This window comes from Hylobates moloch, unplaced genomic scaffold (genome assembly GCF_009828535.3).
Source record: "Hylobates moloch isolate HMO894 unplaced genomic scaffold, HMol_V3 SCAFFOLD_5, whole genome shotgun sequence".
NCBI classification, from domain to species: Eukaryota; Metazoa; Chordata; class Mammalia; order Primates; family Hylobatidae; genus Hylobates; species Hylobates moloch.
The window spans coordinates 29,791,643-29,808,439 of NW_026652280.1; the positions used below are offsets into that span (position 1 = coordinate 29,791,643).

Below are 16,797 nucleotides of genomic sequence, written 5' to 3' on the forward strand. Positions count from 1 at the left end.
TTTTGGTTGTTACTGGTTTTTTTTTAAGTCATTCTTTTTATTCAAAGTGTGGTTCTTGGACTAGCAACATCAGCTTCACCAGGGAAATGGTTAGAAATGCAAAATCTCTGGCAGAGGTAGACCTGTTGATTCAGAACCTACATTTTATTATAACAAGATGCCCCCGTATGCATTTTAAAGTTTTGGGAGCGGTAGTCTACTCCTACCTCTTACTCTCCTGACCAATCATTCATCTGTCTTCTCCCTAAGTATGCAGTCCTCAGCCTGTTTTACATTGGAATTACTTGGGATGCTTTTTAAAAGTGACTACTGATGCCCAGGCCCCACCTCCAGCCTTTCTGGTTTAATTGATTTGCTTAGGAACTTGAGCATGAGTATGTTAATTAAAGCTTCCTAGGTTATTCCAGCCTGCAACCAAGGTTGAGAACCACAGCCTCAGATACTTCCTCTGTTAAGGAGCATACTACTTTAGGATAGCGTATTCCATTTTTAAATAACTCTAATTGTTACAAATTTCTGTCTTATATTAAGGACTTAATGGGATTTCTCTAAGTAGCAATTATCTTTAATATATTTGAAAACCAATTGACTGTGATTACACAACATTATGAATGTATTTAAATAATACCATTGAACTATACACTTAAAAATGGTTACAGTGGTAAATTTTGTTATGTGTATTTTGCCCCAATAAAAAAATAGAAAAAAACCCAGTTGACTGTAGTTTTTATTCAAATTGTAAACACATATCAGATATAATATGCTGTACTTAGATGCATTTTATCCTACCTTAGAGCCATATAGTTTATCATTTTTGATAGATTGCCAACATTTCCATGTATTTTGTGCTTGTTCTTAATTAGTAGATTTATAGAGGAAATTATTTTTCTTTTCCTTCTCTCTTCTAGAGTTCTTCAGATGCTATATATTTGGCAAGGCATGTTGGTTTGCGTGTGGGAATCCCAAAGGAGACCCCAGCTCTCACGATTAATAGGCTCTGTGGTTCTGGTTTTCAGTCCATTGTGAATGGATGTCAGGTATGGACAACATTTTTTTAAATTCTCTGAAAATATGTTAATAGTTACTAGAAGAAATGTCCCACTGCAGTATAACACTTTAGTGTTAGGGAGGATTGCTTGAGCCCTGGAGGTCAAGTAAACCATGATCATACCACTGCACTCCAGCCATGGGCAACAGAGTGAGACCCTGCCTCCAAAAAAAAAAAAAAAAAAAAAAAGCTAATAATGAACCTGAAAGTGGAATAAGCCTGTCATAAAAAGACAAATACTGTATGTTTCTACTTCTTTGAGATACCTAGCGTAGTCAAATTCATAGAGACAGAAAGTCGAATGGTGTTCCCAGGGACTGGTGAAGGAAAGTTAGTTAGTGTTTAATGGATATGGAGTTTCAGTTTTGCAAGATGAAAAGCGTTCTGGAGATGGGTGGTGGTAATGGTTGCATCACACTATGAATACACTTAATGCCACTGAGCCATATACTTAAAAATGGTTAAAATGGTAAGTATTATGTATATGTACTTCAATATTTTTAAAAGCTAATAATGTTCATCATTCTTTTCGAGTGCTTCCTGCATGCTAGGCACCCTGCTAGATTTACATTCAATATCTCATTTAATCTTAGAACCATCATATGAAGCAAGAACTATTAGTAGTATTCCCATTTTACAGGCAGGGAAACTGATTAAAGCCATTAAGGTTACTGAGTCATAGAATTTGAACCCAGGTCTGTGAGCATTACCTGTGAGGCACGGAATAAAGACTGTGAGGCAAGCAGGAAATCTCAAGAATTTAGGAGAGTATAAGGAAATGCATTTTATTTCAAAGGAAGTGAATGATGCTGTTAGTAGAAGTACAAACTAGTTTGACCTTTTTAAAGGACAGTTGGTTAAATACATTTGTTTGAGCACAGAGAAGAGAGTAAAGTGAAATCCAATTTCGTTTATAAAAGTCTTCATTTTGTTATAAACAAAATAAGAGCCAGAGGCGTATTTTAATAAACAATTTTCACATTAATTTGTTTCTATAACGATATATCTTAAATAGTGACCTTGGTTTTCCTAGTAATAATTTTAAGAACCATCAGGTTCGTAGAGGCTCATTATTTGCTCCTTTTCTGAGAAAGGCAAACAGTGGAAAGTGTTGGAAGAATGAAGTGGTTTCCTTTTTATGAGCCACCTAGATTGAACTAGTTCTTGTTAATCTCTGGTCTTGTTCAGGTACATCCATTAATGGGATAAATTTTTGTTTTGCCTTTTTAAAGGGTTTGTCCTTTATTATCTGCTGTACATTTATGCCAGACATTAATATCTGTTGATTTTCAAGATTTATATTGTGTTAAGAATTACTATTCTTCGCCACATGTAGGTAGGGCCTGTTACTCAGGCAAACATGATTGAAACCTTTTAGTTTTCTCCCCCTGCATCTTGGTAATGGATACTTTAGCATTTGCTTTACAGTTACTTTAAAATCATTTCCTTTTGAGACACTGTAAGCTACAGTACAATATTTGTTAGATTTACCATTAATTTGTAAAATCAGTGTGTTTCTTAATACATTGTTTGGGTACGGTAAAAGGAGTTTTTATTGCTGTTTTTAAATAGGAAATTTGTGTTAAAGAAGCTGAAGTTGTTTTATGTGGAGGAACCGAAAGCATGAGCCAAGCTCCCTACTGTGTCAGAAATGTGCGTTTTGGAACCAAGCTTGGATCAGATATCAAGGTTGGAACCATAAAAATTTAAAAGAATTAGTTCTTATTAGCATTATATAAGTACTTTTAATAACATACCTTTTTATGGGAGAGAAAACTAATTTTGAAGCCAATTTTGTTGATGAGGATTGATAAGATATGAATGATTAGACGTTTGTAAACTATTTCAAAACTCTATTTTGGTGGTTAATTTTGACATTTTAACCCATATGAAATTAGATTCTATCTATCTCAGCAGACCTCTAGTAGTGTAATTATCCTGTGTAAGTGGCCATAGGCATGGGAGAGATGGAGGAAGGGAAGAAGTGGATTAAAAAGATAGACAAAAGAGTGAATTAATCTCTCTACTAAATAATTAGTAATCTGAGTAATTAAATCTTTAACATGACTTATAGAAGTTTTATTTCTGGGACAATCTCAGAATAGATTTCATCATCATCACAGAAAACATCTTTGAATACAGATTATATTGTCCCAAATCAAACAAAAACTGATTCTTTTATCTTTGAGAGCTACAACTTGAGAATGATGGTAAAATACTGATAAAGAATGATGTTTTCTTCTCATTCTCATGTGAAAGGGCTACTGACATTTTATATTTTTTAGCATTTTCTATAGTAATGTTTGACTTACACTGTTCACCCAGTTTCTCACCTGGCCTTTTTGGAAGTTGAAAGGAATGAGTCTTAAGAGAATCTATGCGGATTTTAGCCACCAAACACATTTGAGATATCCTTTATAAAGACAGGTCAGTGAGTCAAACGTTGATGAGGCAGCAAAGTGGGGCACACTTATTAGAGACTAACTACTTGAATAATAATTAACAACCTTTCTGTAACTCTGGGAACCTGTCCCAAGTTCTTTTCAGCCACATAGTAACTGATAGAACCAGCTATTCCTGTCACTGAGGCGCAGGATGAAAAAGAAAAACAGATAATACTCTTTATTACAGAGTTCAGGGCTGGTTTACAAAGATGGCTATAAGAAAACATTGCATGAAGACTCATTGTCAGGTTTTCTACAGAATATGACCTTGAGGATTTAATTTTTGATTGTAGGGTAACTTCTGTGATCTCACCATGCACGTCTAGTCCTGTTGGCTGTTCTTAGACCCCCACATTTAGAGAGGGACAGAGAATGTGTGCATTTTATTGTGTGACATTGAATGTTTTCAAAAACATTGCATGTTTTTAAAAAATACCCCAGAACTGAATATGAATAGTAATAGTAAATGGTTATCAGAAAGTCTTAATTTTACTTTTGTTTATTGGAAGTGTTGATTATTTAAAGAAATTATAACATATTACTTTTAAAAGGTAATGCCTTAACAAGTCACTTTATTAATGTCTTTTAATAGCTGGAAGATTCTTTATGGGTAGGATTAACAGATCCGCATGTCCAGCTCCCCATGGCAATGACTGCAGAGAATCTTGCTGTAAAACACAAAATAAGCAGAGAAGAATGTGACAAATACGCCCTGCAGTCACAGCAGAGATGGAAAACTGGTGAGTGAAACTGGAAAATATCAGTATCTATAGAATAAATATCTATAGGAAATATTTTCATCATTTCTCTTATGGTTATATAATATTTACAAATCATACCTTTAAGAATCATTACATCTTTTCATTATTCCTTTGTTTTTAGATGATCAGATATTTTATTAATTATTGCAAAATTAACTGGGAATTTCTCTTTTGAAAAAGTTAGTACTACTTAAAAGGTGGTATTGCTACTTGACCCTAGATGGACTCTTGAGCTTTGTGCTGAACTGATCCTGTTGTCAGTAGAACATGATGAGGAATAAGATATACTCTGTCAGAGGTGATAGCTCACTGTGGCAACTGGAATACAGAGGATGTCCTCTCCCACAAGCCATATCATAATCATAAGAAGGGGTAATGTATTTGGAAAAGACCCACTGGGTCTTTTATACTTTCCTTCTCCCACTCCTAATTAAGAATCATTGTACCTGACTCAGAGACTTAGAACTAGTCCGAGACTCTAGTTGGAGTGCCCTGGTGTGCACAGCAGGTTGCTATAGAGCCAGTCCAAAACAGGCAACGTGACAGCAGTTCTTTTAGCAGTGCAGCAAGTTGAAGAAATGTGATATTTAAAAAATTAAACTGTTAAAGCAAGTGGCAACTCTTATTTAGGAAAATTAAATGCTTGAAGTAATGAGGATAAAGTCCATCTTAGCATTTCAGAAGGATAAGTGGAATAGAGCTGATGCCATCCAACTCATCTGTGTTTTTTTAGTTATATGTTCATAGTGGAAGAGGATTGGTCTAGAAGTCAAGAGTTATCAGTTCTGTTTCTACTTCTACCATGCACAAGTTATCAAGCTCAGTCAAATCATTTATTCACTGAACCTCTGTAAGATAGAGATAACAATATTTGCCTTCCCTATTCTAATAAGGTTGTTTTAAAACCAAATAAGGGCATATAAGGAAAGTATTTTGCCAATTGTAAAGTGATATCAAAATTAAGGTTAATATTATTCCTGACCGTATTTCCAAAGCTATAGATTACTACAGTACATTCTAGTCAGTGGAGGTCAAAGTAGGTAAGATGTTTTACTTATAATTGTATTAGTGATTGCTCCCATAATTTCTTCAGGTTGCCTATCACTATTAAGTTTCAGTTAGATTACTTTGTGGCATAGACAGCTTGGTAACTTTTTAATTGCTTATCTCACCAAAAGAAGTTTAAAAGGGGCATTAAATCCATTTAGTGCCATTACATCTATAGGTAACAGACAAATGCTGCTAACAGTCTTAGCAGTACCTGGTGAAAAAAAAAATTGTGGTTAAAAAAATATAATTTTTAAAAGATGCAAAATGCATCTACATAAACACATGACGGTATCGTAAATCCTCCAATACAGAAGGTAAGTTGTGTAAGTAAATAGTAAAGACTCAGGCTGAGCGTGGTGGCTCATATCTGTAATCCCAGCACTTTGGGAGGCCAAGGAGGGTGGATCACGAGGACATGAGTTCGAGACTAGCGTGGCCAACATGGTGAAACCCCGTCTCTACTAAAAATATAAAAAAATTAGCCGGGCATGGTCGTGGGCACCTATAATCCCAGCTACTGGGGAGGCTGAGGCAGGAGAATCGCTTGAACCCGGGAGGCAGAGGTTGCAGTGAGCCGAGACTGTGCCATTGCACTCCAGCCCGGGTGACAATGTGAGACTCCGTCTCAAAAATTAATAAAGACTCAATATTAAACTAGACTGTGAGGAAAGGGTAGATGAGAAATTAAATTGAATAATATGTTTGATTTATTTTCATGTTTCTCTCTTTTATTCTTATGATAGTCTCTCTACTATTTTTCAGCTAATGATGCTGGCTACTTTAATGATGAAATGGCACCAATTGAAGTGAAGACAAAGAAAGGGAAACAGACAATGCAGGTAGACGAGCATGCTCGGCCCCAAACCACCCTGGAACAGTTACAGAAACTTCCTCCAGTATTCAAGAAAGATGGAACTGTCACTGCAGGGAATGCATCGGTTGGTATCACCACACAGATTAGCTTGAATTCTTCCTGGTGTGTTCAATGAAAATAATCATGAAGTATCTTGTAAATACTTTTTATGCCAGTCTTTAGTTGTTTAGCTTAAACAAATAGTGTTCATATTCAATTAATTTAGGTTTTCATAGTCCCGTACAAAATCTTTTCGTATTTATATAATACTCTTCTGATTTCTTAGTTTTTTCAGAACTAAGAAATTTCAGAAGCAAATCTATCTGGCTTATTATTTTGGTTTTCAAACTTTTTTTTCCTCATGCATACAGTTCATCATATTTCTTCTTACATCTACTCACATCTAGATAAAAGTTTTTCCTTGACACCCTTTTCCTTTTTCTTTAGTAAAGTTGTATTCTGTGCCTTAAAAAATCTCCTTCATCCACCACAGTACCACTTTTCTAATTGTATCTCACACTGTGCACTGGCTTCCTATGTACTGCCATATTCCTAATACTACTAGTCCATTAGTTCAAACCTTGATTAACTGGATTATTTTAGCCTTTAGTTAATCCAGTATTTTTATTTATTTTCAAGGGGATAGCTGATGGTGCTGGAGCTGTTATCATAGCTAGTGAAGATGCTGTTAAGAAACATAACTTCACACCACTGGCAAGAATTGTGGGCTACTTTGTATCTGGATGTGATCCCTCTATCATGGGTATTGGTAAGTTTATAGTAAAACAAGCTGGTTCTATAATATTTCTGGAGGTAAGTCTTCTTTGGCATTCAGAGTCCTGAAAAAGTGGCCAAACCAAGGTCACCTGTAGAGAAAAGAAGATTGGTAATCAGTTTAAATAAAAAATCTTTATGAAGAACTGTCCTAGACACAATAGAAAAACCAAGACCGTGTAAACTCCATGGAGGAAGTAATCGTATCTTAGTGTCCATTTGAGATTTAAAAAATTAACACACAGTAATCATATCTTATTGTTCCTTTGAGAGTTTAGAAATCAACACACAGAAAATAACAGAAAAATTACGTGATCCTGACAAGATAAAAGAAATTATGAGATGGGAGAAATCCTGGGGTGAAACAGAGAAGGCTATATGGAGAAGGTGGTACCGCAGCTCCTTGCTGGTTGTTTTACACACAATGGAAGTACTTCATTCAGTCTTCCCACGTCTCCAGTAAGGGAGACTTCTTTGTGAATGAGAAAATTGAGGCTTAGGGAGGTTGTCTTATAAGGTTCCAAACCAGTAAGTGACAGCCAGGGTATGAATCCAAGTCTCTGAAATCAAGTGCTCTCTTCACTGTGAGTTCCAATAAGGGAGACTTCTTTGTGAATGAGAAAATTGTGGCTTATGGAGGTTGTCTTGTAAGGTTTCAAATCAGTAAGTGACAGCCAGGGTATGAATCCAAGTCTCTCTGAAATCAAGTGCTCTCTTCACTGTGAGTTAAACGCATAGTCTCAGGAAGTCAAAATAATATTCCTCTTGCTCAGTTGAGTATTAGCAAAATAAAGACATAAATAATTAGATTGGTAAAGTACTAGCTGGAAAAAATGTGGAAGTCTATAAACATGTATAGTCTTGGCTTAAAATATTTGATTTAGAAGTAGAACAAAGAGCTTTTTGCTGGATGCACTCCTAGGAACCACACACGATGCTGAATTTTAATAGTTCCTCTCATTCTCTGGGGGAACAGGGAACCAATTAGGTGCCTCACTTAGAAAAATAAAATTTGGTGCTCAGTAACTTTGATCTATCCCACCTGCATATAACCTCCCACTCTAAGGAAAAGCCTGCCCTAGGGTATAGATTTCAGATTGTTTAGCCCTTTTTTGAGTAACTAAATTGTTTTCTGAGGTGGGTTCCAAGAGAGGAGGAGGATAACCTGTTACTGACCTGCCATCTCAGAGATCTTCAGTGTAAGCCTACAGGTTCTACTCGAACAATACCACTTAATGCTGATTTGGGTATTGAATTGGGATTAATTCAATTAATTCAATAATAATTGAATTGTGTATTGAATTGGGACTAATACTCAACCATATTTGCTGCCATGTCCCTCAGAAAAGACATATCTCTGTATAGAGTTCCTAAGAAAGAAAGCTGGCATGTTCATACTTTGTCGTCTTTCACTATGTGTCTCAAATTTATGTCAGCAAGAACTGCAAGATATTTTGACACATATGAAAAGTCAATCTTAAAAGCTTATTAGCTTTCGGCTATCCACTATTGGCAAAACATAACTTTTGTCTTAGAAATGGAAGGTGGTAGAAAAATTAAACATCCATATGTTGTTATGGTATTTATTATTTTGATATCTAGGGCAGTGGTTCCCAACCCCAGATGATTGTCAAAATCCACTCATAACCCCACACCCTTAGATTTTGTTTCAGTAAGTCCAGAGTGGAGCCCAAGAGCAGAGCTGGTTTTGTTTTTTTGTTTTTTTTTGTTTTTGTTTTTGACACACAGTCTCACTTTGTCACCCAGGCTGGAGTGCAGTGGCGTGATCTCAGGTCACTGCAACCTCAGCCTCCCCGGTAGCTGGGATTACAGGTGCCCACCACCACGCCTGGCTAATTTTTGTATTTTTAGCAGTGACAGGGTTTCTCCACGTTGGCCAGGCTGATCTCAAACTACTGACCTCAGGTGATCCGCCCACCTCAGCCTCCCAAAGTGCTGGGATTACAGGCGTGAGCCACCACACCCAGCCCAAGAGCAGAGTTGGTTTTTTTCCCCATACACCTAGATGCTTTTGATGATCAAACAAATGTATGTGACATGGGTTGGCTATTTTACACTCCTTTTTCAGTTTAACCTTATTTAATAGGTTCTGGTAGATTAGCATAGCCACTGAGCCAAGAAAGTGTTGTTTTCCTTCCTTCTATTCCTGGGCCTAAATATTTGCCCTAAAGTACAAAGAATGCCACTGTGGTAGGATTGTCATTTTTCCTCAGGGCTTGAACAGAGCTGTACATTCAGATGTCCCACAGTATCAGCTGCCCCCTTCATCTAGAAGCTTGGCTGTCACTTGTATATAGTGATGGGATTAAACAAAGTAACTAGTTGAAGCATCCCAGAGGAATAAGTGGGGAGAATAAGTTATTGAGTATCTAGTGGGAACTGGTTTGTTAATCTAACTTACAAGAATAGTGGTCCTCAGTTCTGTGATTACCTAATGACTAGCAATCCTTAGCCCTGCAGAATAGCTGCAGACCAAAAAAAGGGGGGAAAGCCATGACTTGAAAAGAATAGTAGTGGTTCTGAGGAAATACACAGCTATAGAAAGACAGCGCTCCCTGGAACTCCTCAGGGGTGGCAATGGTAGAGGTTGGTGGGTGGAACTTTGAGCCTTTTCAGCTGGAGCAGTCTGCCATTATCTATTACTTGGCATCATATGTAGAAAGAATTCTGATGCTTAAAGAGAAAAAGGTTGAAAACCCATTCAGAGCACTATTGATGAGTAGCTTGATGCCCGGAGACATGCACAAAGTCGCACAGCTATTAGTGACAGGAACCAGGACTAGAAATAAGGTCTCCTTTTCCTAACAAGAATACTAAACCTTCCTGAAGTCCCAGTAAATAACAGTGGTCTGGGAAGAGTCCTTTAAAAATCGAGTTATGGCCTAGCATATTGTTACAGTGGATTCTGAGTTAAAGTGAACATACCGAGTCATGCTTGCTGTGTTGTTTGTTTATGCAGACAAGGAAGTGTGTACAGTGGTCTGAACATTGTCCACCTTTTATGTGTCTGTCACCACTGTTGGCTACTTCATCCCCTGACCAGGCTGGATAACTGATGCTTTACTACTGACTACCCATCTCATTTTCATAATTTCATGCTTTAGATGTACAAAGAGAATCTGGAATTAGATCCTGTAGTAAATCAGTAGCCACATGAAACTGGCATTTTAAATTGAAATGCATTAACTGGATAGTCGTAATCAATAAGCACATGGTTTGTTGTCCAAAGAGCATTTTAACTGCGTGACAAAATAAATATTATATTTAGGTTTCATTATGCCTTTCTTGTAAAGACCGATTTTCCATTTTATAAGGTAAAATGCTTGTGAAACTTGATGCAGAATATTTGACTACTTGAATTCAGCAGAACATACTACATATTTTTCTTTGTAGACATTTTTGGCAGTTTCATTCTTTAAGAATGAATAGAGAAGTAGATAATCTTCTCTACCCAAATTTTTTACCTTTTGAGAAAGAATATGGATTTACTTAAATTATGAGCAATATTAAACTCTCATTACATCATCAGAAATCTGGGAGCTAAAGTTTATTTCAGAAGTCTTATTAGATGGAGTTGCATTTCTTAAATTAGGAGTTATGTTTTATTTAAAATTTCCTGGCTACCCTTGGAGTTGTAAACATCACCTTACTTCATAAAACCTTCCCTGAAGTGCCTCATAGTTTCCCATCTCTCTGTGCCCATGTGGAGATACTATTTCTTGTCTTTTATCCAAATGGGCCTGAAAATTCAGAGTGTGGCCACAATAACTTCTGTGCTGTGAATGCATATGGCTTGGATCCCAGGAGAGCACTCAGTCTGCCTTGCTCTTTGATATCAATTATAATCTATTAATATAACTGACTGTAAAATCCCATATATGGACTCCTTTGGCTGTTTTCAATCTTAAAGCCGTTTATGGTAGAACTTTTCATGTAATTCCCTTATCTGCAGTTTGAATGTATAAACAACTTTTCACCTTGGTTCCATTTTATTTTTATTATTGTATTTTTTTTCTTTTTTAGAGATGGGGTCTTGCTGTGTTGCCCAGGAGGCTAAAGTGATCCTCCCACTTCAGCCTCCCAAAGTACTGAGATTACAGACATGAGCCACCATGCCTGGGCCCTTTTTCTGCCTCTTTATGGTCACTTCATTTAATAGGTACTGTCAAGGTAGTAAGATTTGCGGCTACTAATAACTGCCGCATTATTTCTTCCTTACTTGGAAAGAAGGAGAAGCTTCATACATAAATATAAGATGACATTTATTTCTATATTTTTATAGAAGATTTTTATTATTATATAGGTCCTGTCCCTGCTATCAGTGGGGCACTGAAGAAAGCAGGACTGAGTCTTAAGGACATGGATTTGGTAGAGGTAAGTGTTTTTTTTTTTTTTTTTTTAACAACATGAATAAACCATGTACTTTTATAGCATCAATGACTTTAAGTTGGTCTCATTGCTCTTTGAATTTCATTGTAGTTAGCCTTTCCAAATGATGTACATCTAAATAAATAGTACCTTCATTAGATGCCTTATGTTGATACTTTTCCCCACCTGGTTAAAATGCTTTACTTATATTTGAATATTCAAACTGTCTGATTTCTCTTACTCAAGTATAAATTCCTGGGAATTTCTTACTACTTTATAAAACTGTTACATTTTAGACTATTAACATGCCTGTTGAATATTAGATAAGGTGGGAGAAAAGTAACTTTAACTTAACAAAGTGAAAAAATATATATAAAATAATTGACATAATAGAAAAGCAATATCTAGTGCCAAATCTACAAGTTTCTTGCCCTTCTCCCCAGATAGAGCCCCCTCCCTTAAATGTATCTTTGGCATTTATACAATAGTTGTAGCTTGATTTGGGATGCACCTATCATAATTTTTGACACTGGAACTTAAATGTATTGAGTGATTTCTTTTTAAATGTTAGTATTAGAACTAAAGTGTCATAAGCATTTAGCATAATTAAAAGAAGAGGTGGAGAAACATTTAAAGATGGTTATATACATTCCACACTTTTGGAATATTTGAAAATTTTGGGTGATTAAGCATGTGATGCCTGGCATTGGGAAATAACTAATAGAATAAAGGAAATCTATTTAACTTGATAGAGGGTGGTAGGCACAGGTGTGATTTCCTCTATGATAATCTCTCACATAGGAAACCATGATTTCAGACAAATGGTTTATCCTTAAGTCTCTTCCACTTTTAGCAGATCACAGTTCAGAGCCTCAAAGAGGCTGCTTATTATATTTGTGTCAGCAAATAGGTACCACTAAATTTCTCACTTTAGACTTCACATTTAAAACTATTAAACTATATCAACTTTGGGAAGTTGTTCAAAATGTATACATTCTCAAGGACATAACTCAGAACATAGTTTTCCTAGGTTCAAAAGCCTAGTTTCACTACCTATTCTAGGTCTCTTAGTACCTCCTTGAAGATGGCTCTATATATAGAGTAGAAAGATAATGGTGGATCTAAGCACAAATGAGGCACCATCTTGAGAAACCACAAAGTATAGTAGGAAAGAGCACAAGACTGAATTTTATCCCAACTCCTCTGCAAAAGTTACCTTTCTTAGAATGAGTTTCCTTATCTATAAAATTCCTGAATTAAGATCATATGATAAGGCCGGGCGCAGTGGCTCACACTTGTAATCCCAGCACTTTGGGAGGCCGAGGCGGGCGGATCACGAGGTCAGGAGATCGAGACCACGGTGAAACCCTGTCTCTACTAAAAATACAAAAAATTAGCCGGGCGTGGTGGCGGGCGCCTGTAGTCCCAGCTACTCGGAGAGGCTGAGGCAGGAGAATGGCGTGAACCTGGGAGGCGGAGCTTGCAGTGAGCTGAGATTGCGCCACTGCACTCCAGCCTGGGCGACAGAGCGAGACTCCGTCTCAAAAAAAAAAAAAAGAAAGATCATATGATAATACAGTACTATAAACTTGAAGTAAGGTAATTGCCAGTTTGTGTAAGTATAACATAATATACTTTTCAGTTCTGCCACATTTCAACATAGTAACTGTTCCCTTTATGTATGTGGCTTTGAAGGTTTATTCTTTGTCATGTGTCAGCTTCTTGGAAGGATAGCTCCTAGTACTGCATCATAATAATAATAATAATTGCAACTACTTATTGAGTACTTGCCATGTTTCAGGTAATACACTGGACACTTAATACTCATGATTTTATCTAACCTTGACAGTGACTTTTAGCATGATACCACAGTCACATTTTCACATGCGGAAACGTGAATTTAAAAAGTTTAAAGAATATGCACAAGGTCACACCCTAAACAAATGGTATAGCCAATATTTGAACCATCCATCCAGTTCTAAAACCTGTGGGCTTTCTACAGTATCCCACTGTGTCTGGTATGTATCAATTTATGGGATTACTGAGAATTTCCTCTAAGGGATACATTTGACTAAAAGTATTATTTAGTAAATGTACACATTTCAAACCTGATAGCTTTATGCAGAATGATTGTAGATACAATAACTTCGTGAGGTAATTTAGGAAGAAACAGCAGACTTAGCTATTGATAGGACTGGACCATTCTCATTTAAAAATTAGTTTGTGAGTAAGGATTTTTGTTAGTGCTTTAATTTTTGTTTTAAGGTGAATGAAGCTTTTGCTCCCCAGTACTTGGCTGTTGAGAGGAGTTTGGATCTTGACATAAGTAAAACCAATGTGAATGGAGGAGCCATTGCTTTGGGTCACCCACTGGGAGGATCTGGATCAAGAATTACTGCACACCTGGTTCACGAATTAAGGTATTTGCTAGAAATAGCTGCATTTCAGATTTGCTGTTTTTTATAGAAATGCATGGATTTAGGTTTCCCCAGGACACTCCAACATTTTTCATTCTTCTTCATGTCTCCTGCACTGGCTCTTACCAGGAACAAGTTACTTGGGTAGTGCCTTTCATCTGGTGTCATAGATGAGTCAGTCACCTTGTTAGTGGCTCTGCACTTAGGAACCAAGCTCTTCCTCTGTGTGTCCAGTCTCTGTGCACTGTGTGCCCACTCAGCTTGTGTTCACTGCATGAGCAGATAATGAGGCCCTGCTTCTCATGGCACTTGTATTTTAGTGCCAGTTACTAGGAGTAAAATAAATCTATTTTAGAAAAAAAAAGTACTGAGTGAGTACTGATCTAGATGCCATAATTTATGAAATCTAAGCAAACTGACATTTGGGTCTAAGTTTTTCTTTTCACTGCTTCCAGGGTTCCAGGAGGAACCTTTTGTGTGCTTGGTACTTTTCAGTTTTGATAGATAGTACCAGAAGGAGGAGCTCTTCTATTTTTGGAACATTTTGCTCTGCAGAAAAATTGCAAACAAAACCAAGTAAGTCAGGCTGAAAAATTACTCTGACTCCCTGTTAGGCTAGGGGAAATGTGACTCTTATTTCACTTAATGATTCACGGAGTTGAAATAGGTGATTGCCACATACAAAAGTAATTCCTGGATAATTTTCTCGAAGTCATCATATTAGGAGTGAGGAGTACTTTAAAAGAGTCTAATTTTTATGAAAGGGACATGGATAGTTTCTAAATTATCTGCCTTTTCATAGGGACAAACTTTATTAATTACATTTCTTCTAAGGTGCCACAAGGCTCTCACACTATATAAATCAAAGGAGCTGAATGTTCATCCCCTTCCCCAGCTTCCCCTGTTTATCCAGTTACCTCCTCTTCTCACTCCTTCCCCATAACAAACACAAGCTTGTGTATGTGTTTCAGGTCTTCTAACCCTAAATCCTCTCATCTTCTTTTTAGTTTGCCTCCCTCTTCTGGTGTTCTTTTTTTTTTTTTTTTTTTTGATTAAAAACTTTCAGCTTTCCAGTCTTTTGCCTGTTGTAATTATACCAATATTGAGGACTGGGGAAAAGATTGAACAGAGCTGAATAAGGATGAATAATGCAAATATGATTGTTATTAGTTCTAGTTCATTAATTAATTTTTTATTAGAGTAGATTTCAGTCACCGCTTTCTTTTTCAGGCGTCGAGGTGGAAAATATGCCGTTGGATCAGCTTGCATTGGAGGTGGCCAAGGTATTGCTGTCATCATTCAGAGCACAGCCTGAAGAGACCAGTGACCTCACTGTGACCCACTCTTACTCTACTTGGCCAGGCCACAGTAAAACAAGTGACCGTCAGAGCAGCTGCCACAACTGGCCATGCCCTGCCATTGAAACAGTGATTAAGTTTGATCAAGCCATGGTGACAACGAAAATGCATTGATCATGATAGGAGCCCATGCTAGAAGTACATTCTCTCAGACTTGTACCAGTGAAATATGATGTATTTCTGAACTAAAACTCAACTATAGAAGACGTTAAAAGAAATCGTATTCTTGCCAAGTAACCACCACTTCTGCCTTAGATAATATGATTATAAGGAAATCAAATAAATGTTGCCTTAACTTCAGTTAATGTTTTCCTGTCATTTATATTTTTAAAAATTTTAAATTGTGATAAGATACACATTACATAAACTTTACCATCTGAACCCTTTTTTAGCGTACAATTCATTGGTATTAAGTACATTCACATTTTTATACAAACAAACATCCCCACTTTTTATCAACAACTTTTTCAGTCATCACACATGGAAACAGTAACTCCTCATTCTCCCATCCCCCATCCCGACAACCACCAGTGTATTTATTTTATCTCTATAAATTTGATGAATCGAGGTACTTCATATCATAAGTGAAATTATAAATATTTGTCCTTTCGTGACTGGCTTATTTTACTTTATATAATGATTATTCAAGGCTACTATGAACACCTTTACAGGCATAAACTAGAAAACCTAGAAGAGACGGATAAAGTCCTGGAAATATACAACCCTCCTAGATTAAACCAGGAAGATATAGAAACTGAACAGACCAATAACAAGCAGTGAGATTGAAATAGTAATTTAAAAACTTGCCAACAACAACAACAAAAACAAGTCCAGGACCAGAAAGGTGCACAGCTGAATTCTCTCAGACATTCAAAGAAGAATTGGTACCAATCCTATTGGCACTATTCCAAAAGACAGAGAAAGGGAATCCTCCCTAAATCATCCTATGAAGCCAGTATCACCCTAACACCAAAACCAGGGAAGGACGTAACAAAAGAGAAAACTACAGACCAATATCCCTGATGAACATAGATACAAAAATCCTCAACAAAATACAAGTGAATCAAATCCAACAGCATAACAAAAAGATAATCCACCATGATCAAGTGGATTTCATACCAGGGACACAGGGATGGTTTAACATACATAAGTCAATGAATGTGATATACCACAAACAATTTAAAACAAAAATCACTTGATATCTCAATAGATGCAGAAAAGCATTTGACAAAATCCAGCATCCCTTTATGATTAAAACCCTCAGCAAAATCGGCATAGAAGGGACATACCCTAAGATAATAAAAAACATCCATGACAAACCCACAGCCAACATTATACTCAACGTGGAAAAGTTGAAAGCATTTCCCCTGAGAACTAGAACAAGACAAGGATGCTAACTTTCACCACTTCTGTTCAACATAGTACTGGAAATCCTAGCTAGAGCAATCAGACGAGAAAGAAATAAAAGGTATCCAAACCGGTAAAGGGGAAGTAAAACTCACTGTTTGCTGATGCTATGATTGTATACTTAGAAAACCCTAAAGACTCATCCAAAAAGCTCCTAGAACCGGTAAATGAATTCAGCAAAATTTCAGGATACAAAATTAATGTATGCAAATCAGTAGCTCTGCTATATACAAATAGCAACAAAGCTGAGAATCAAATCAAGCTTTTTTTTTTTTTTTTTTTTTTTTTTTAGAGGG

General features: G+C 36.6%; 1 protein-coding gene and 1 long non-coding RNA gene across 3 annotated transcripts in view; one reads left to right on the forward strand and one right to left on the reverse strand.

Moving 5' to 3' along the window:
- ACAA2 (acetyl-CoA acyltransferase 2) overlaps nt 1–15,379 on the forward strand; it is a 29,393-nt gene extending 14,014 nt beyond the window's left edge. For both annotated transcript variants that reach the window (XM_032152337.2, XM_032152338.2), the window contains exons 3-10: nt 909–1,037; nt 2,621–2,737; nt 4,085–4,232; nt 6,066–6,241; nt 6,796–6,925; nt 11,255–11,325; nt 13,585–13,739; nt 14,967–15,379. In XM_032152337.2, coding sequence (XP_032008228.1) covers nt 909–1,037; nt 2,621–2,737; nt 4,085–4,232; nt 6,066–6,241; nt 6,796–6,925; nt 11,255–11,325; nt 13,585–13,739; nt 14,967–15,051 — 1,011 coding nt within the window. In that variant the 3' untranslated portion in view covers nt 15,052–15,379. The remainder of the gene's footprint in view (nt 1–908; nt 1,038–2,620; nt 2,738–4,084; nt 4,233–6,065; nt 6,242–6,795; nt 6,926–11,254; nt 11,326–13,584; nt 13,740–14,966) is intronic.
- Nucleotides 6,244–16,797, reverse strand: part of LOC131383442 (uncharacterized) — an 85,627-nt gene continuing 75,073 nt past the window's right edge. The window contains exon 3 of the long non-coding RNA XR_009213473.1: nt 6,244–7,022. This is a non-coding gene — a long non-coding RNA (uncharacterized LOC131383442). The remainder of the gene's footprint in view (nt 7,023–16,797) is intronic.